Below are 20,725 nucleotides of genomic sequence, written 5' to 3' on the forward strand. Positions count from 1 at the left end.
ATGCTTTTTTTGGTGAGGAAGATTGGTCCTGAGCTAACATCTGTTGCCAATCTTCCTCTTCTTTTTTTTCTCTCCCCAAAGCCCCAGTACATAGTTGTATATCCTTGTTCTAAGTCATTCTAGTGCCTGCATGGGGGACGCTGCCACAGCGTGGCCTGATGAGTGGTACTAGGTCTGCGCCCAGGATCCAAACCAGTGAACCCCGGGCCACCAAAGCAGAGCACGTGAACTTAACCACTCGGCCATGGGGCCATCCCCTCCTTCTCTTATATATACATAGTTATTTTTAAAATCTCTTTTCTGCTTCATTCCTGCTAAAAGTCAGTGACTGTCTCTGACACGCTGAACCTCATTTCATTCTGCACACACAGTCACTCAGGGAGGAACCGTTGGTGTGTTGGCAGAACGTGGTGAGGTCACCATCCCTTTGAAGAACTTGTCTCCACATCACATTTCCTTTGGCTGGAGGAGGGGCTCACTGAGGCAGGCTGCTCAGGAAGAGATGCTTCTGAATCGAAAACGACTTGACTGAGGGCTCAACACGGCCTTGAGCGTTTCCCTTAACAATGGGCTTCCATGTCCTTCCAGGACGTGGTGGGAAATGGGAGGGAAGGAGCACGTTACTACAAGTCACAGGATACGCAACTGAAATGAACCTAAAGATCTTTCTGGGTCTGGTATTCTGAAAGTTCAGAATCCTAGGATCCCTTGGGTCAACTTACCATGAATATTGCTGCAGACTGAACTGAAGCCCCAGCTGGAGAATGATGAAACAATATTTAGGAGGAATTGAGATCTGTAAGGCCCGTGGCAGCCACTCTCTTTCTAAGTCTCTAAAAATGTACTGCATCTTTGCATGCGTTCAATAAAACCAGTTGTAATTTCCAGCATCCGGCTTCTAAAAATCCAGGCTGCCCCAGACTTGTCTTGTCCACATGAGCTTTTTGAGTGTGAACCAATGCTCATCCGTTTGGACCTGGGACCTAGAGATAACCCTGAAGCAGTGTCACTCGACGGCAGTCTGTCCATGCTCATCGAGGAGTGTGGTCCTGATGGAACTGGAGATGGGGCGTTGTTTCAGGTTCTCATGCAACCCGGCCCTCTCAGGAGGGTGATGAGCGCATGCAGATGCTTCCACAGCAGGTGCACCCTCGTGAGTTACATGGCTGCTCTTAAGTGGTTTCTCGACAGTTTTTATAAGTGCCATCCTCATGGACCAAATTCAAGGGAGAGGTATCGGGAACAGAGAATTTTAGTCCTAGTGAAGTCCAACACTAGTTGGTCCTGATGGTCTCGTTTTGCATATAAGGAAAGTGAGGTCCAGAGGCAAGGTGACTTGTCCACGTGGTACAGCAGCACGGGGCTGGATGGAAGCCGTGCTTCACCACAGGGTGGGGGGCGCCCACCATAATCTAGGAGCTGTGCATTTTGATGTTTTCTTTTGGCTCACTCCATCCGTAGGTAAAGTTTCCTTTGCTGCATTTGGTTCTTTTACGGAATGACAGGAGTTACATAGCAGGACACTTGGGCCTTTGGTTAATAAATAAGTTGTCTTGATTATGGTCATAATTGAAAATGAGATTCATAGTAGGTTTTGATTAGTTGCTCATGCATTTAATTTATGGAATGCGTCAATTATTACTAAAAGTTGGTAAATAATTTTCCAGCTAGCACTCTTAAGTGTTAATATAGACAGACATCTCTGCTATAGAATTCAGAAGCAATGCAAAGTCTCCACTGAATAAGAAAAGAATAGAGGACGTAGTTAGGTAATAGATAAGGAACGCTATTTGGGGAGAAAAACGATGCTTCCTCAATCTGGCCTGTGTGTTGAAGATCGCCAGTGTATCTTGGTCAGATCAAGAGATGGGGAGTCCTTCCCGACGAGGCCCCTCCAGCGGTGTTCACCATTCTTGCTGACTGACTGAGTCTTCTTCCAGATGCGACTTGGGAGCAGTTGTCAGAACGTCCAGTGGGAAGTGATTGCCACCACTGTGTGCAGTATTTGGGGCAAGGAAAGGGGACAGAGAGAAACTCCTGGAACAACTGTGGTCTTGGTTGACCCCCCCCTTCTGCACAGTCAGCTAGGGCCGCCATAACAAAGTATCATCGACTGGGTGGCTTGAATAACAGAAATTTATTTTCTCACAGTTCTGGAGGCCGGAAGTGCAAGGTTGAGGTGTCGGCAGGGCTGGTCTCTCCTTGCCTTGCAGAGGGCTGCCTCCTCCCTGTGTCCTCTGTGCACGTACATCCCTGGGCTCTCTCCGTCCTCTTGCAAGGACGCCAGTCCTGTTGGATCAGAGCCCATCCTTATGACCTCATGGAACCTTCATTATGTCCTTTAAGGCCCCCTTTCCAAATGCAGTCTCACAGGGGTTTAGGACTTCACTTTAATTTGGGGGCAGAGTTCTGTCCATAGCACCTTCTAAACATGAGGGCATTGGAGAAATGTTCTCACTCTGTGGAGCTGTTGTCTCGGAATTGCTTCCTGAAGTATAAATGAGGTGTCCAATTTTTATTGTCTCAAAGGGATGAACCATCTTTCTCTCTCCCCTCGCTCCCTCTCCTTTATTTTTTCTTTCTCTCCTCCCTCTCTACGATCTCTCTGTCCCTGTATGTACATGTGTGTGTCACCTTTAAAAAAACAGCTTTTAATGCTCTCTCTCCTTGTAGCCTATTATTATGGGAAGAGAAAGAAGATCATTAAGCCCCCGATTGGGGAAAGCCCCGTGGAGACCGGGCACCCCAAACCTGCCAGGCGGAGGAAGCGGCGGAAATCCATCTTCGTCCAGAAGAAGCGGAGGTCTTCCGCCGTGGACTTTGCAGCCGGCTCGGGGGAGGTAAGAGCCACACACAGGCAGCTTCCAACCTGCCCCCTGGGATGCACGGCCCTGGATGCATAGCGAGGGCGCAGCGGAGGCTTGATGCTGCATGGTTAGAAACGCGGAATTCCAGGAACCCTCCTCGTTGTTTGTGGAAAAGGGATGAACATTTTAGGTTCTCTAGCTGGGGAAGGGCTGCAATGGGGCCTCTGGTTGGGACCGTCGGCTCATCTTCAGAGGCCTCACCAAGTGGTTTGCACAGGGCCACCTGCACAGGGAAAGACCCAGGATCAGAGCCCGGCCCCGCAGCCAGCGCTCAGCCCACCCTCTTGCATCCTCCTTTGGCCAGCCTCCCTTCACGCATTTCCCTTCCTCCTAGGAAAGCGAAGAGGAGGATGCAGATGCCATGGACGATGACACCGGGAGTGAGGAAACCGGCTCCGAGCTCCGGGATGACCAGACGGACACCTCTTCGGCCGAGGTCCCCTCCGCCCGGCCCCGGAGGGCCGTCACCCTGAGGAGCAGCTCCGAGGCGGAGCGCCGGGCGCCGGTGGAGAGGGCGCGGAGGGGCCGGCGAGCGCAGACGGCCTCGTGCGCCGACGGCGGGGACCAGGGGACGGCCGCCGGCCAGGACGCGGCGGAGGTAACGCCCGCGGCCCTGGAGCTGGCTTGTCGGGTGTGGGCAGCGGGCGCAGTGTTGAAGAAAACCCGCATCACAGTTCATTATATTATAGTTCAGGGCCTCGATTTGGGGGTCCTTGTTTAAAATATGAAATACACCAGCGGCTGCTCCAGCTTGGTTCCTAAACGCTTGGCGATTTCACATCCTGATGGAGGTCAGTGAACATCAGAGTGGGATTCCGAGGGAAGTAGTAACTCCTGTTTTTCGAGAAGATTTAGAACCTCCAGGGACTCTTGTCAGGAGAACAGACAGAGTAAATCCTCAAGGTCTCATGGAACACCAGGCCTTCCCTCTATGGGGTCCCTCTGAGATGCTGTCGAATACTAAGTCGCGTATCAGGCCGCCCCTAAGCCCACAGGTGGTACGTGATCAGCTGAAAAGCCTTTGGTACCATTGTCACAAAAATACACTGGGACGTAGGTGGCTGTCTCACCTACGAACACATGTGCCTTCTCCTTTGTCCTCTCCCTCAGAGATGCGTCCTTAATAAGCAGGCCCAAGACTTCCTGAACTTTGGGATTCAATGGCTGCTGTCACTGTGCCTTTTTTTTTTTTTCACCTCTAAAGGCACACAGGTCTTTAGAGCAAAGTGATAACCCGGGTGAGTTGCTGAGACAGCCCCCGGAGAACGGAAGTCTCTCTGGCTTGGTTCGTCCTGATGCCCAGTGAGAGCCCGAAGGGAGGCCACTCTGGGTCCTGGATGTGTGGCTCCGGCCCGCCAGGAGTTAGAGAGGGTCCCGCCGTGCATGCGGTGATAAAATGACCTCCTTCTCCCCTTCCCTCCGCAGGAGGTAAAACAAGAGGAGGAGGAGAGGCTCGTTCTGGAGAGCAACCCATTGGAGTGGACCGTGACCGACGTGGTGAGGTTCATTAAACTGACCGACTGCGCCCCCTTGGCCAAAATCTTTCAGGAACAGGTACGCCGGGTCTGCTGCGTGTGGGCTGTTTCTGTCGTGAGGCTCGATCTTCGGGAAGCCTCCTGTTTCGGCTGACTTCCTGTGCCCGACTCTGGGGATGGGGATTTCTCGTTACTGGGGGTGGGCAGGGGAGGTGGAGGTCCCGGGTCCACACGTGGTCCCCACTGACACCTCCGTGGGGGGCTCTTTGCCATCCATGGAGATGGAAGTCCTGGCTCTCCTCTGGCCTTGTAGGGGGGATTAGGGGGACTGGTGCCTCCTGGCCAGGCTGGAAGTCAGGGGCCCCCGTGCTTGGCCTTTGCTGGGTGGGTGGGGTGGGCCACCTCGTCCCGCAGGGGAGGAGTTCTTGTCTAAAAGGTTCTGTCTCCCTGGGGTGCCGTTTCCCAGTCCTTTGCTGAGAGAAAGTGGGCTGTTCTTGGGCCTCTTTGCATCCATGCCAGTAGGCGTTTTGGGGTTGCCAGCTTCTTTAGCAATCAATATTGGATACAGGAGGCAAACAAACAAACGGAAAACCCCAAAGCACTCACTGCCTTGTCGTATCTTGGGTCCCAAAGTCCCTAGCTGGTCTGCCACCTTCTCTCCACCTTTCAGAGTCTTCTTAGGCTTGTTTCATTTATAATGTTATCATTTATAGTTTTAGTTATACTTAGCGAGAGAAATAGGGAAGAGTATGTCAACTCGCTCTTCCCAGAAGTGGGAGCCCTGGTTCCCTTATGTTTAATTTAATGCTCCTTTCATCACTCTTTTCTTCCATTCTGCATTTCTTTCTTTGTAAAATATTTTAAACCCCATGCTACGTTAGGCCCTGTGCTAAATGATGGATAAATGCGAAAACAATTGATAGAATCTCTATGTTAAAGGAATTTGTAATCTAGTAGATGAAATGAGTGTAATTAGCTAAAACTTAAGACATGCTGTGAGCCATCAGAAAGGAGGGTGTTTATTTACATTTTCCCTTAAATTAACATGAAAACAAATTGCCACTCTCTAGAAACATGCCACCTTCTCACTGGCCTCACTTAAAAAGCTCAGCTCGGGGCCTGTGACCCTTGCTCTGCTCTGTTGGCTCAATTTCTTGAAATTTTTTTGCCCCACAAGGTAAATATCTGACTTTCAAGGCCTTGTATGTTAAAAACAATACCATTTCCCATATCATAAATTAAAGATATGTCTTATCCGATCTTTTTTTAGATTAGACAAACCAGTAGTCCGGAAAGAGGGTTATTTAAGCATTCAATCAGGAGGAAAAACAGAGAGACCTCTGATTTCCCACGCACCCAGTGAATTTCCCGGGTTTTCTCCCAAGGCCGCCATTGTGCAGTAGTGAACTGTGGAAAGCAAGTTGGTAAGGCTCCCAGCTCTTCCCAGAGGACAGGAGCTCTTAACAGTCAGAGGTGTCTCCTGCCGACTGCTCGTCTTCTGTAGACACCCAGGGAGCACACGCTGCGTGGGTGAGTGGTGGCCAGAGGGGACATCGCCTCCTCCCTACCTGATGTTAGTTGTGCTTGGTCCCCAGGTGACACTTAAAAGCAGACAAACAGGAACAAGCTTCGTTACCCATAAAGAACCTGGTAATGAGCGTGTCCCTTCATTTAAAACCCACAAAGAGAAAAGAGAGAATTGTGAGCAATGTGAGAAATTACGTCATTTAGGGCTTGTTGATAAGCTGCATCTCTGTCTAGAAAACAAAAATAAAGCAGTCGGTTGAAATCCAGCTTGAAGCATTGCCTAATGTGACCTTCTCCAGGCTGGTGTTTATTAATCGCGGCACTGAGAAAAAGCCTTGCATTCGAATACAGCACAAGGGCTGATGACACAGAGTTTAACGTGTGTATCCGTGCGTTCCTGTGTTCTTTCAGCAAACACGGATGGAGCGTCTGTTACGGGCCTTATGGCATCCAAGAGGCAGACATGGAAGGCAGCATTCTGTATTAGTGTAAAGTCCTGTTTTTGTGTTGTTTTGTTTTTAGACTCAGATGCCCAGTTTTATCTGAGAAATGTCTTTCACTTGGGCCTGTCCCTGAACAGAGGACAGAGCTCCCCCCTAGATGCTGGGTTGGCTGCCGGCGCTCAAGGCCGTTTGTACCGTGAAAAGTTAACAGGCTCACGTGTTGATTCTTTTACAAGTTTCTAGTAATAAGAAAGTGAAAACAAAGCTGACTTGGGGGAAAAAGGCCAAGATACCCCTTTATGCTAAGTCACCCTTAGTTTTACTTCTCAACCTGGTTTATAACAATATCTCAGAAAGTTTCATGCTTCCCAAGCTGAGGCTTCTAAGAAATGAAATGTTTTCAGCCAGTGGCACTTCTAGAATCAAGCAATGGGCTTCAGTTGCTCTTTTCACATCAGTTAAAGCTTGGTCCTACATGCCCACGTATTTTTTTCAAAGAGAGAAAAATAGGTCACTTTAATTGGTAATAGCCTTATTCCTGTTTAATTCTAAATTTCATCTTAGACCATTTCACCTGTTGTAATAAAAGGCCATTGCCTGCTGGGCTATCTGAAGTACGTGGGCACTTGAGTCCTTTTCTGTTCAATCAGATCTTTTTTTTTGTTCTTTGCTGAGGAAGATTTGCCCTGAGCTAACATCTGTGCCAATCTTCCTCTATTTTTTTTTTTCAGTGTGTGGGCCACCAGCATCACATGGCAGCTAACAGAGCAGTGTAGGTCTGTGCCTGGGAACTGAACCCAGGCCACCGAAGCAGAGTATGCTGCGCTTAACCACTAGGCCACCAGGGCCGGGCCTTCCATCCGACCTTTAATTACTAATTTTTACGAATTTGTTCTATTATCTTTGAGCCCCGAGCCACGGCTCTGATTTGGTGGGGCCTGCAGTGGGTCACACCAGGCGTCATCTGAGTTTTTAGATGAACTGGAAGGAGCCCAGGGTCTTTGTTCACTGAGAGGTGGGAGAAATCACAGCACATGGACTGATAGTAGCTGTGTGCATTAGCCCCTCTGGGTGTTGTAAACTCAGAGACTCTCGTAATCACCAGGAGCATCTACAAAAATTATAAACTCCCCATTCCCAGAGTATATGCCTTTTAATTCTGAAATGTTGTGGCAACTGCTTAAAAAAATCTGTACTCTATAATTTCATGCTGCAAACACGTATGTTCTACAGTAAAACTCCATACATCTCTAACTAAAAAAGCCGAAAAACTCTTAAATAGGATTTTGCCTATTCATTCCCCTTTTATGAATCAGAGATGTACAATAAGCAAACTACCCAAATTAGTGATTTACTTTGATAAAAACGTTTCAGCAGAGCTTACAGGTTTGGTTCTCATTTATGCTCTTCGCTCCTCTTTCTATTTCTGTAGACCTGAGTGGCCCCAGGAAGGAACTGCCTAGTCCTAACCTGACCTCTATATCAAAGTAAATTTAATTTTGCCATGTCTAAGTATAGCTTTCATGTATATTTTATGGTAATTTCATTTCCTAACAATTCATAGTCCTTTATGGTAATTCTATGTTTAACATAACAAGCGAGTTGCCAGTGATTCTAAATTGTTATGAGCATATTTATAAGAGTTAAGTCAACTGTGAGGTCCATAATTACATAATCAATGAGAAAAAAATTACTTCTGGAGGCTGGCCTGGTGGCGCAGTGGTTAAGTGCACACATTCTGCTTTGGCAGCCCAGGGTTCGCTGGTTCGGATTCCGAGTGTGGACATGGCACCACTTGGCAAGCCATGTTGTGGTAGGCGTCCCACATATAAAGTAGAGGAAGATGGGCATGGATGTTAGCTCAGGGCGTCTTCCTCAGCAAAAAGAGGAGGATTGGCAGTAGTTAGCTCAGGGCTAATCTTCCTCTAAATCAATCAATCAATAAATAACTTCTTCTTTTCTTCTTTGCCTCTGGTTGGCCTTGCCAGGTGGATTCCTCCTTCAGTCTTTGGCTCCTTGCAGATCACATGTTAGTGTTTTTCCCAGTCTTGCTGCCATTCACCCATCTCTCCCTCCCACCCCGGGTGGGACGTGGGGTGGACGTGGGTTCCATGTACACAGATGAGAGTCAGGGTGGACGTGTCAGTCAACCACGGTTTTGGTATCACGGAGCCACCACCACTGTTCTTCCCCACCAGTGACATCTGATGGTTGGCTTCTAAGCCTAGTGCCTGACGCTGGGTGTTTGGAAATTGGAGGCGTGATTTTATTCTTGGTAGCCTAGTCTCAAAATGAGAACACTCAGGAGTTCTGTTTTACATCAGCAGAGAAGTGGGAAAATGAGTGGAGAACCCAGCGATGACAGCCTGAGGCCCCTCGGGGGCTTGGTGCAGACACACTGCGTGTTAACCACTTTGCCACTTCCGATATGAGACCCACTTGTGGCTCAGTTCTTCCCAGACGAAAAGCGAGGTGAAAGGTCTCTGTAATTAAGCAGATAGTTGAGCCTTAATCCAGCCCCAGCCTGTAATCTCCATCTTCGTGTGAATGGGGGTTTCTCTGCAGACAACCTTCAGCTCTTAGGTTTCTCCTCCGTTCTGTTAGTCGCCGATGGACCAGGGCTTCTGCGTGGGGCACGGGGAGACCCACCAGACGCGTGTAACCAGCTCCCAGGAGAAGTTCAAAGATACGGACTCGATGCCATCCCTCTCACATTGTCCACGCTTGAAATTCTGTGGGTTCTCCCCAGCTGCGGCCTCAAAACTGAGACCTCTTTTAAACTTCAGGCATTTCACCTCTGCTCCTGGCCGCGTGGAGAGAAGTGGGGCCTGGGGAGCCCTCTCCCGTTTACGTTGGTTGTTTGGGAAGATGAGTGGACGTGTTGGGGCGGGGGGTGACTCTGATTTGGTAAAGGTCAGAGAATGCCATTTCGAGGCCCCTGACCATCATTCCCATTTGGTCTCATCTGGACCGTGCAGCTCTCCCTGGAACTGTGCAATTTTCCCCTAAGTGCGGGGGTCCCCGCCTGCTGGGACTGTGGACCAGTCCAGGTGTGCGGGAGTAAGAACAGCTCGTCCTGCCCCCTCACCGTCTCCTGCGCTGGGTGAGCATGTACCAAGCAGGGTGTTAGTTGCAACAGTTCCGTGTTGCAGCTGCCAAGAAAGCTCATTGTGGAGTCAGTTTGTAATTTGTTTCCTCATCTCGTGAGTTTTCTTTTGAAGCAGCATGACCAAAAGCTGGAGTGGGTTTCACTAGCATGATATAAGGAATGCACACACCAGTAGCTGGTGTTCACCTTATTATTTCTCGCAGTTTATTTGCTAAGATAATTCTACATAACCCAAACCAAAGTGGTATGTTCCATGGGTGGCGTGGTTCCACAATAGGGAAGTGCACCCGGGCCGCCAAAGCCATGAGAATGCTAAACCCTAACCACTAGACCATCAGGGCTGGCTCTAAAACACAGTTTTAAACCTGGCTAACCTGGCTCCGACGGACATACCACTGCCTTTGTAGAAATGCCGAATGCCCCTGAATGTAATCTATTTTATAATTCTCATCCACAGTTTTCAAAACAGAAGGCTCGAATATTATATGCATTGTAATAGAGTGGAGAAAAGTTCTCCATACTGGAAACCCCAGTCCTAGGAAATAGGAGGACCCTCACAGATGCCGCAGCTTGTGTTCTCTTTGCCTGAAGTCCCACTTCCAAGTCTCCTATCCATCCATAGTCTGGCTCCTCAGTGTATCCACCATTATTTGAGCACTTACTCCTGGGCTGGTGTAGTGCTAGGTACCATGGGAGTGCAGTAGGAGGAGATCACCTTCTGAGGACCAGTTTTCTCCAGGTCTAGAGAGGACTGAGAATTGAGAAGGCCCTTGATTGCTCTCTAGGAGATTATGTGTAAGAGCTCTCCTTATCTCAGTAAGAATTTACAGAGTAACAGCTGTGTGCAAGGCGATGCGTTAAAAGCTGCCTGAAAACAAAGATGGGTAAGAAAGCCCACAATGCTAAAAGCTCATACTAGACTGGGGACGGCGATGCTCAAACAGTTGGCAACAGCACGTAAGAGAGTAAAGTGGTGGTACAGTCAGTGCAGATGAGGACGTGGTTTTAAGCATAGAAATAAGGAAAGAGAGAGCGTTGAATTAGGTCTTAGAAGATGATGCTAATTGCAGCGACAGGCCTCCGAGGCGTCTTCAGCTAAGCAGAAGCAGACGCAACGGGTCTTTGCAGAATGATGAGAGAGGTGGAGCTAGAGCTGAGGTCCCTGGAGAAACTGGTGGCTGTGAGGTTGGAAGGGTGTCCCTGAGAATAGGGCCGTGGACTGCGTGGCGGGTAAATGATGCCACTGATCAAAACAGCAATTTGTCCCAGGTGATGTCCCAGGAAAGAGACCAAGTTCTCTCTCCAATTTTGTAGAATAGCTAGGCAGTCGTAGCACTTAATCTCAAGGTCCATCTTCATATCAGATGTATTTTGTGACATCTCTTCATTCCAGAAATATTTGCTCGTCTCTTCTTTGCTGAATGCTGTACCAGACTCGAGTGAATGCGTCTTAGACTCCTCGTAGTCATAATTCACTTTTCCAGTGAGCTTGGAGTTTGACAGTGGCCGTCACTCTGGCCATAACTGCACAGTTCGTTATAGGATCGCAGGATCGAGCACACTGATCCCAACAGGCGTGGAGTTGGTGTTCAAGGAAGAGCTTATTGAACTGGATCAACCTCTCCATGTATGGAAGTCAGCTTGTCTTCATGGCTGAAGGCACTGCGGCATCCCCCAGGATAAACACTTGGAATATCTAGGAAGGAATCTGTGGTCTCTAAGGCTCCATAAATACTGCATTCGCTCCCACTGTTTGTCCCACAACTTCCGCCCTACATTGGCAGAAGCCCTGGTAGGCTTTGCAGAGACTAAGTGAGAGGCCATCTTGAAGTTCTCTTTGGGGATTTGAAGACGTTGAATTCGCCCTCACCACTCAATGTGATTTTTTATTTTGAGGATGTTTGCAGCTTAGTAGGGTTAAGTCTCATCTCCCTCATTTCTTCCCATGTAAAATTCATACAAAAGAATGGAGGAGTCCTCGGGAGCTGGGGGCTTGCTTTAAAGGGCTGTTCGTGGTTCCTGTCAACCCGTAGAAAGCACTAGGGGAGTGCGTTCCGGCTCACCCAACAGACAGCAGACCTCTCCCTATGGGAGCCAGATGCCACCTTGTAGCGTCTGTGCTATAGACAATCTCCATGTCCCCCCAAATCCATGTGTTGAAATTCTAACCCCCATATGATGATGATAGGGGCCTCTTGGAGGTGATGAGGTCCTGGGGGTGGAGCCCCCCATGCAGGGATTAGTGCTCTTATAAAACAGGCCCCAGAGAGCTCCGTTGCCCCTTCCACCAGGTGAGGACCCTGTGAGAAGACAGGAAAGAGGACTCTTAACCCGATACCAGATCTGCCACCTCCTTCATCTTGGAGTTCCATCCTCCAGAACTCTGAGAAATAAATGTCTCTGGTTTATAAGCCTCCCAGCCTGTGTGTGGTATTCTGTTATAGCAGCGTGAATGGAGTAAGAGAGGCCAGGAGCCCCCAATTCTTTCTGCTCCACTTCCATCCACTTTCCAGATTCTCTCTCACCATTTCCTTTCACCCATCTATTGACTTTGAATCTTACCGAGTCCAATTCTTCCCATTCATTCATTCATTCAGCAGATGTTTAATAAGCCCCTATTACATGCTGGGCAGGCGTTTTTCTAGGTGCTGAGGATAGAGAAGGGGGGACAAACCAGAAAAAATAAAACCCTCGCTTAGGGTGGCCCCATTGCATAGTGGTTAAGTCTGATGCACTCCACTTTGGTGCCCCAGGCTCACGGCTTTGTGTCCCAGGTGCAAACCTACACCACTCGTCAAGCCATGCTGTGGCAGCATCCCACATACAAAATAGAGAAAGATTGGCACAGATGTTAGCTCAGGGTGAATCTTCCTCAAGCAAAAGGAGGAGGATTGGCAACAAATGTTAGCACAAAGAGAATCTTCTTCACCAAAAAAAAACAACCTTGTTCGTTGATATGCCTTCTGGAAAGGCGGTTAAAACGTGATGCTGTCTCTGGTCCCCAGCCTGGGGGTGTCCCAGTGCTCACCATCTCTAGCTCTTGGTACCTCTGCTAAGGTGTGTTGTTCGTGGCCTCGTGCACATGAGTTTCTGATCCCCAGCTGGAGAAGGAGGGAGCCACAGCTCACTCATGTTTGTATCTAGTATCTGCTTTGGAGATTGACGTACAAATAATTTAGTAACTATTTTGCAAAGAAATCAGAACAACTTTAACAGGGTTAGCACCTCCTCAAAAACTAAGATTTGATTTCCAAAGGGCTCTCTTTCCCTCCTTTTCCCCAGCTGTGGTGTGTCAGAAAAACGTAGAAACCATAAAGCATTTCAGAAAGAAAACCAGCGAGAAAGAGCGATTTCCTTCTGGGATGTGGATGCATTCAAGTGCTTTTATGGAGAAGTACTTGGTGCATACTGAAGAGTATACACAATATTTGTACATAGGGGGCATGCTGATAAACTGACCACCTGTGACATCCACCACCCAAGGGAAACATGTGGAGCATTGCAACCCAGCTCCCTCTACCTAAGGACCAAGTGTAATTCAATGTGTGTGTCTAAGGATGACCCTCGTGACTGAGTGTAGATGTTAAGAGCTGAGCATACAGTTGTCCCTCCAAAGGTTAATATCAGAAAACCATGATTCTGGTTCCAATGGTGTCTCTAACTAGCTGTGATCTCAGTTAGATCCACCAGCTTGTCTGGCATTCATTCTCATCTAAGAAAAAGTTTCCGTCTCCTCCAGTAAGTTTCAGTTCTATTCTTCATTGAACGTGGTGGTTAGGCCGCCTGCACGTAGTTTTATAACATCAGTCCATTTCCTACTGACGATGTCTTTTCATGGGCCCGTGGTACTCAGAAGGCCTTGTGTCCTGAGGCCTACACCCTCTCTGTCCAGTTTTGATATAGCGTAGGTGAATTTGGCTGTGGAAGTGGAGTTGGCTGACAGGTCCCAGGCCAGGGGCACCGTTGGTTGTGTCATGACCTTGAGCAAAACACCATTTCTCAGTACTTCAAATTCCCCCTCACTACAAGCACCTTAGAGCTAGCATCTGAAAAGAAAGTAAAAGAAGATGTGAACGCACTATAGAAAAAGGAAAAAAGTGATATAAATCTGACATGAAGAACTCGTTGACAGTTTTATGAGTTTATCTCCTACTTTCAGTGTGTATTCAGACTGATCTGTTGACTTTATGGTTGATGTGGTCAAGTCAGAGTCTTGGTTGAGGCGTGGCTTACAATGCGTGCATCATAGCTGGTGCTCGTGTGTAATTTAAAAATAATAAATTGCACTTGCATTGACGGTATTGAAGTGAATGCTTAGTTTTTATGGCTGCTGTACTTATTAGGGACTATTAGCACATCAAGATGGCTTTTGAAATTGATCGTACAATAAATTATGCTTCCTCCTAACACGAGTCTTATGAGTCTTCCCATGGCTGACATTTGTACCCATTTTGGTTTTTTGCCTTTGATATTTTCAAGACAGCTAAATAAACCATTATTTTACGAAAATAAGCTACCTATGTGAAATGTATTGCTAGATGATACGCTCGTGTGCAGTTGCGTGACTATGAAGTCTTTGTGGCTCATGGCAGCCCTGGGTACACGATTTCTCCCAGTGGCAGAAATTCTGGTGTGCTGAGTTCAGGTTACAATCTCATCCTTCCACTGATGTGTGTCATTCCCTTCGGCCTGGGGTCTCCTGGAGCCTCAGTTACTTCCTCTGGAATACACAGACTGTTTTGGTGAATAGGAAGAAGGGATTACAGTTAAACTCAGGAACCTGTTCAAACGTTAGCCACTTAAGTAAAGGTGACTATTACAGGAAGGAAGCTGACGAGGCAAAGATGTCCAATGGGGTGATCTTAGAGCTTTGCAGGGAGCCTTTGTGCTCTTCCTCCTGCAGGGAATGCAACTTAACCATCATTTAATGAATATCTTCATTGCATGGGCCCCTGTGTAAGGATGCAGAAGGGCTAAATAAGACAGAACAGGGAAGGAGACCTCATACACCTCATTCTGCGTGACATAGGAATGTAACTGTGGGTGTATGTGCTTGTGTCTACATACCCGTTTTCCTCCCCTCTTCTGTGTAGTTGGCATATCCCTCTGGCATCTTCTCACCCATTCTGATGGGGAAATGTCAGTCCTTGCCAAGGAAGAGAGGGAGCTTTTTCTTTCAGTAGAGAGGGGTTTTTTAGTGCTCAAATTAAGTCACAGCAGATCATTGGAAGGACTGGCCCTGGGGGCTGGGGGCACTCTCCCAGCAAGAGGAAGGAAGAATATGGGCAGCGGCTAACCTGTTCCAGCTCTTCCTCCCCACCACCCTGGACATGTGAATTTCAGAGTAGCCAAAAGTTTTCTTAGCAGAGATTTTGTTAACCTAAAAGATTAGAGAGTCATCCACCCAAGTTGGAACCTCTGCCAGCTCCCTCCAGAATCGGAGGACACGAGAGCGCCTCTCGCGCCCTTGGCCCCCAGGATGAACTCTGCTCTGACAGATGCATTCCCCTGGTGCATGGTCCTGGCTCTAACCTGGTTTTCTTTCCTGGCAGGACATCGATGGTCAGGCGCTCCTGTTGCTGACTCTTCCTACGGTGCAGGAGTGCATGGAACTGAAGCTGGGACCCGCCATCAAGTTATGCCATCAGATCGAGAGAGTTAAAGTGGCTTTCTACGCCCAGTATGCCAACTGACTCCGCCTTCTCTGGAAGCGCACCGGTATCTTGGTGATGCAAGTGTCCTGGGAAGGTTTTTGGGACTGAAGCTTTTATTTTTCTGGGCTACATGAGATGGTACATAAACGAAGTATCACCAGGACACGAGAAGCACGAAGGAACTCTTCACCCACTAGCCTGACTGATATTTCCGTGTCTTTAAAGCACACTCAAGTATCGCCAACCACAACAGTGGCTCCTGGAACATGTAAATTAAAGTTCTATCTTGGCCCCTGCGGGACGTGGGAGAGCATCTTTGTATATCCTCATCTCGCCTTTCTCCCACCCCAAACCAGGCAGCTTCCTCTAAACAAGATTTCCTAAACTGAGGCTCACGTTTCTTTGAAAACTAAGGCACAGTTGGTGGCTTTTCGAATATGACCGAGGAGGTGCCTGGCTGGTAGTTTTTGCTGTAATCATTCTCGGGCGCATTTACAGATGCCTCTTTCCATATCGATACACGTGTGGCTGTGGTGGTGGCTGTCACCGCAGTTTGATCTTGGTAGCAACTCATTTCTCAAACACACCTGTAGGCGATGTTTCAGGATTTAGTGATAACAAGACGGGCTAACCCTGCATCCTGTCAGAGGTGCCTTTTAGGAAGGAGTGGGAGCGAAGGCAGGTGGCATGTCATTGCCTTGAGATGGTTTTTCTTGCCTGATGGATATCTAGAAAGTCCCTAGAGTGGAGCTCTATTTGCAGTCTTTCATAGAACCTCAGATCTCTCTAATGTTCTGAGTCAACTGTAACCAGATCAGGGAATGACTCCTTGAGTCTCTTGGGAAATGTTGAGTATATTGAAGACAAAGCTTAATTTCAGAGAGCAAGAGTGGGAAGAGATGTGAGAGCTTTTCAAAAACCAGCGACATCCCCTTAGAAGGGTGGCGGCAGCAGGTTCCCCAAAGAGATTCCCTTGGATGCCACTGTTGCTCATTGCAGCCCTGGCACACCCATTTACTGTGCCAATGACGAGGCCAGTGTTCCCAGCGGGAGGCATCGTAGCGAGCACTGGACCTGGAGTCAGCCCCGGTTCTTATCCTGGTGTGGCTCATCTCTAACTCTGTGATCCGGGGGGGCCTTGACTCCCTCTGGACCTCATTCCTGCACAGCGACAGGTCGGACACTTACAAGTGCAGGGGTTCACACAGGCCCCTCGTTGTCTCCAGCTCCTCATGATGTGAGAGAGGAGTCCAGAGTGGCCAGGATGAGAGAAAGAAAATAAATGAAAAAGAAGTGTGTCCCCACAGCTTTTAACTCTGGGATTCCTGCCGCTCGGTCTGGCTCTGAGGTTGCTTGTGACCTTTCTCGGGCCTTTTTCATTAAATTGGTTAAGTCCTTTGCACAGAGATCTGTGGCTCTGAGAGTGGGCTGGCCTTTTCTCCCAGGCACTTTGTTGTTTGTAAGCCCATGAGTGATCCAGTGTATTCTTCAAACCCAAATGGACTCCTCTGTTCTGTTGTGATTGTTGCCCAAATGCCTTTTCAAACTTATGCAAGGAAACCCATCCTTCACACAGTCCAGGGGTGGACACAGGCAGCGGAGGCCACGCACCCTTCTGTTACTTTTTCCCCCTAATTACCTTGATCTCTTCTCTTTGATTAGAGTCTCAACAATTCCAGTAACATCGTGTGGTGGGCTGCTCATGTTTCTGCTACCTTTGAAGACATGATTATCTGTCAGGTTTTGGAAAGTTTGATTACTAGTGCTAACTTGTATGACCGTTCTGTGACTGTCCCAGAGGGAAATGGAAAACAAGTATTTTGCGGTTGAGGCTTGTTCGTCTCCCCTGCAGCCGATTCTGTAGTTGAGTTTGAAAAGTTTGGCCAATCCCTTTGCCTGGGGGCCTCTGATGGAAGGACCAGTGTCCTGAACTGTGCAAGCAGGCGCCCTCGTCCCGATGGAAGTGTCCGTGGCCATTCATGCCGACTCACTGTCAGATTTCTCTCTTCTAAGCTCCAGGTTCGACCTCCTCTCGAGTTCCCACCCTGCCTTCTCAGCCACATGCTTTTGGCCTTCAATGCTCAGTCTTGTGGAGTTAAATTCTGTCAGACAAGTGGAAAAGGCATCCATTTCAACAGCTTTGGCATTTTCCCTGCGCTGGCTCATTGATGATCTTCACAGTGGCCTTTGCAAGCTGAGCTGTTTCTGTTGCATTTGAGGTGGGGATGAGGGAATGTGGTGGCTGCAACGTATCCTTGTACTTTCAGAACGAATGTCACCTTCTCGTGTCCTTTCAAGTGATGACACGGAGGAGGAGGTGCTACCTTGGAGTAAGCAGATCTGGGGGTCTCTGGAGCCCGCCCAGAGGAGCTGGAAGACCTCCCACCAGCGGGCCCGAGCAAGCCGCCACTACCCTTGCTGGGGAAGCTCCCCATGGGGCCGGATGCCCAGCACTCTCCTCGTCAGCTTCATCCTTACAGTTGAACTTCAACCTCTCTGTTTGCGTGATCAGTCACTCCATCCGCTTCCACTCTTTGTGTCTGAGTGGTAAGGAGAGGATGGCTGTGGCCTGAGGCAGAAGAAGGCCCAACTCTGGGGTGATCATCATGAAGATGTCTGCGCGCCATGTCCCGGCCCTTCTGAGAGCCGGGAAACATTTTAGGACCAAGAAGATGCTTTTGCTCTGCGTGTTGCCATTGTGCTCCTGACCTTGGATTTTTGGGGGGTTCCTGTGATGGTGGGTGTGCATCTTCACATTGGTAGCACTTCAGCTACAGAATTTCATTTCTCTGTAGGATTCACCACACACCAGCTTCTGTCTTAGAAATAGGGCCAGTTTCCAAGGAGCATCTCCCTGTGTTGTTACTGTGTCTTTGTCTCTTATTGCAAGAAGAATTGATTTTACATGTTAGACCCCCCAGTCCATCCACAGCCCCTGAGCCGAACCTTTCTCCGTCCCTGGAGACCTCTCCTCAGTCTCTCTGATGATACTTTGGGGTTATGTACCTGGGTCCTGCATACACCATGCCGCTCATTACCTCCCAGAACTGGCAGGAAGTGGGTTTTCCCTCTCCTAGCCAAGCAGGCACTTTGCAGTCTGCACAGTATGTGCAACTTGAAAGCAGAAATGCCACCTCATCTTTAACGCTCGGAGTCCATCACTCGGTCACGCCCAAAGGCTTGTTTCAGCCTCTGACTTTTTTTTTTTTTTTTGAGGAAGATTAGCCCTGAGCTAACATCTACTGCCAATCCTCCTCTTTTTGCTGAGGAAGGCTGGCCCTGAGCTAACATCCGTGCCCATCTTCCTCTACTTTATACGTGGGACACCTACCACAGCATGGCGTGCCAAGCAGTGCCATGCCCGTACCCGGGATCCGAACCAGTGAACCCCAGGCCGCTGAAGCAGAACATGCAAACTTAACTGCTGCACCACTGGGCCGGCCCCCAGTCCCTGACTTCTTGACTGCATTTGTGCTATGTTGGGAAACTGCCCTATCCACAACAGTATAAACATGAAAACCTAAAAACACCCGGGTACCACTAGCATGACAGAAGAGCATCGTTGCTTTTCAAAAACCACACCAGCTTCCTTCACCCCGCAGTTGCAGAGCGTGGAGAGCTCATCCATCACTTTTAAAATTAGGTTCATTTGATCAAAGTTTGATTTGCACACACAGTGTTTGAGCTGTGCAGCTTTTAGGTTGCTTTCCCTTATTTGATCATATTTGAGAGATTATTTCCTGTGTTCGCTTTGATTTGTTCCGTGATAAATTAAAATGACTCAAACCTTAAACACTGTCAGCTCTGACCCTCGCTGCAATCTGTAGAAGGTTGGTTTTGATCAGCCTGTTGAAGATGGGGCTCAGTTTCCTCGTTTTTCTTCTGGAATTTTGAGTGTTGTGTCAGGCACATTCTGAGATTTGCCTTTTTGTCTTGTACCAAAAGCCCCTTTCTGAGAGTGTTCTCCCGTGGTCTTGGAATCACTAAGGGTTTTCATAGTTTTTTTGTACAACACCCATTTATATTTATTTCTGTATATAAAACTGAAACAGAGAACCGTAGTGTTCAAATCTTTATTGTGGTTTGAGCATCATTGTTGCTTCTGGGTTAAGATGGTAATCGAGGCTCCAGGTCCTCTCTTCTGTCTTTAGAAAGCTGTGGTTGAGTGTGCAGTTATTTGAAGGGGAAAATGGTAAATTAAGGTATCTAGTTTTTAGGAAGAAATCGTTAGATATACATACTCCCCATGTCTCTTTGGTGCAAGGCTGGAGTTGCAACTGTTATGATTTAATGATTCTCTTTTTCATTCACTGTTCTGTTCTGTTCAAGAGTTTTCTGGAAATTACTTTACTCCTTTTAACTTGGTTGAATTTTTAAGTTGATTGATTTTCATAACTTTTATCACCGGAATTGGTCTACAGCTATCCAGACACGAGGTGCTGAAATCGAATTGGGCTGTTTTTGACCCATTTACCTAACAATTGTAATTGTTGACACCTGGTGCCGCCTGGGGTTTTGGCTAGAAGCATCTTTGGTTTAGACGGTAATAACTCACACAATTTCCTGAACCATAGACTTTCCGTGTCACTGATTTTGTTTTCAATGGCGAGGATGCTGTACCAGCGAGTGAGTATGTAGGTCTTGTCACAGAACCAAGCAAAGCCGTGCTTCCTGTGGGCCGAAGAGACACATTGAAGAAAAAGTGAAGTTCTGGGACAGTTTGCGGAAAATCACCTTACGATGGGAAATTGGACAGAAAATTTCTTAAATGACAGAAAAAATAATCATCTCATTTGTCGTTCGAAATGGGAGCTCGCATGTAATCTAGAAGCATACACTGTCCCTAGTCGTGAATGGTGAAAGCCCTTTTACTGTTTTGCATTCCAGTTTGAATAGTTTGTACTGAAATTTGATTTATATCTTGTGTACGTTTTGGTGCGTAAAAGGGAAAAATTGGTGTTTTTACTTTTGAGATTTGCAGGACAACAGGCATGTTGTTGGTTTGCTGTAAGATTGTATTCTGTATATATGTTTTCATGTACATAAATGAAAATCTATATCAGAGTTATATTTTAATTTTTATTCTAAATGAAAAGACCCTTTTTACTTGAAAAAATTGTAAGCCACATTGTTAATAAAGTGAAAATAAATTCTCTGGTAGTGTTTGTGTCTTTGTGTTGAAAGTCATTAAGTATTATTTTTAGGGTTTGCATTAGGATTCTTTTGTTCTGGCATTTTTTCTTGCCATGCACAAAAGCATATATTTGTATATTTATAATAACCATGGCTTTCAAGGTCCTGTGTGACCTTTCAAAAGTTACCTGCTGTCTCTGGAACATTTTACTCAAGGAGTTTGTGTTTATTCTTTTTATTAAAACATTCCTGTGTATCCTCACACCATCACCTCTAGCCTTGCCATTTTCTCTTGTTTTACTTATTGTATGGTTACCTGGTACATTGGTAATTTCTCTTTGTTCTTGAAGATCTCTGATGACAGAAAATTGAAGACTGAATATATAATAAAATAAGCTGAACAATTTTCCAGATCTCCAAATTGAAAGAATCAAGGCAAAAGAAAAAAAAAATCTGCATTTCTCTCCATGTTGCCAACAAAAGCCTTTTTTTTTTTTTTTTTTTTTTGAGGAAGATT

General features: G+C 47.4%; 1 protein-coding gene across 7 annotated transcripts in view; it reads left to right on the forward strand.

Moving 5' to 3' along the window:
* Positions 1 to 20,228, forward strand: part of SFMBT2 (Scm like with four mbt domains 2) — a 244,773-nt gene extending 224,545 nt beyond the window's left edge. For all 7 annotated transcript variants that reach the window (XM_001499964.6, XM_005606941.4, XM_005606938.4 and 4 more), the window contains 4 exons: positions 2,674 to 2,840; positions 3,202 to 3,465; positions 4,293 to 4,421; positions 14,974 to 20,228. In XM_001499964.6, the coding sequence (XP_001500014.1) occupies positions 2,674 to 2,840; positions 3,202 to 3,465; positions 4,293 to 4,421; positions 14,974 to 15,114 (701 nt within the window). In that variant the 3' untranslated portion in view covers positions 15,115 to 20,228. The remainder of the gene's footprint in view (positions 1 to 2,673; positions 2,841 to 3,201; positions 3,466 to 4,292; positions 4,422 to 14,973) is intronic.
* The last annotated feature ends 497 nt before the right edge of the window (positions 20,229 to 20,725 follow it).

Source organism: Equus caballus, chromosome 29, assembly GCF_041296265.1.
Source record: "Equus caballus isolate H_3958 breed thoroughbred chromosome 29, TB-T2T, whole genome shotgun sequence".
NCBI lineage: Eukaryota > Metazoa > Chordata > Mammalia > Perissodactyla > Equidae > Equus > Equus caballus.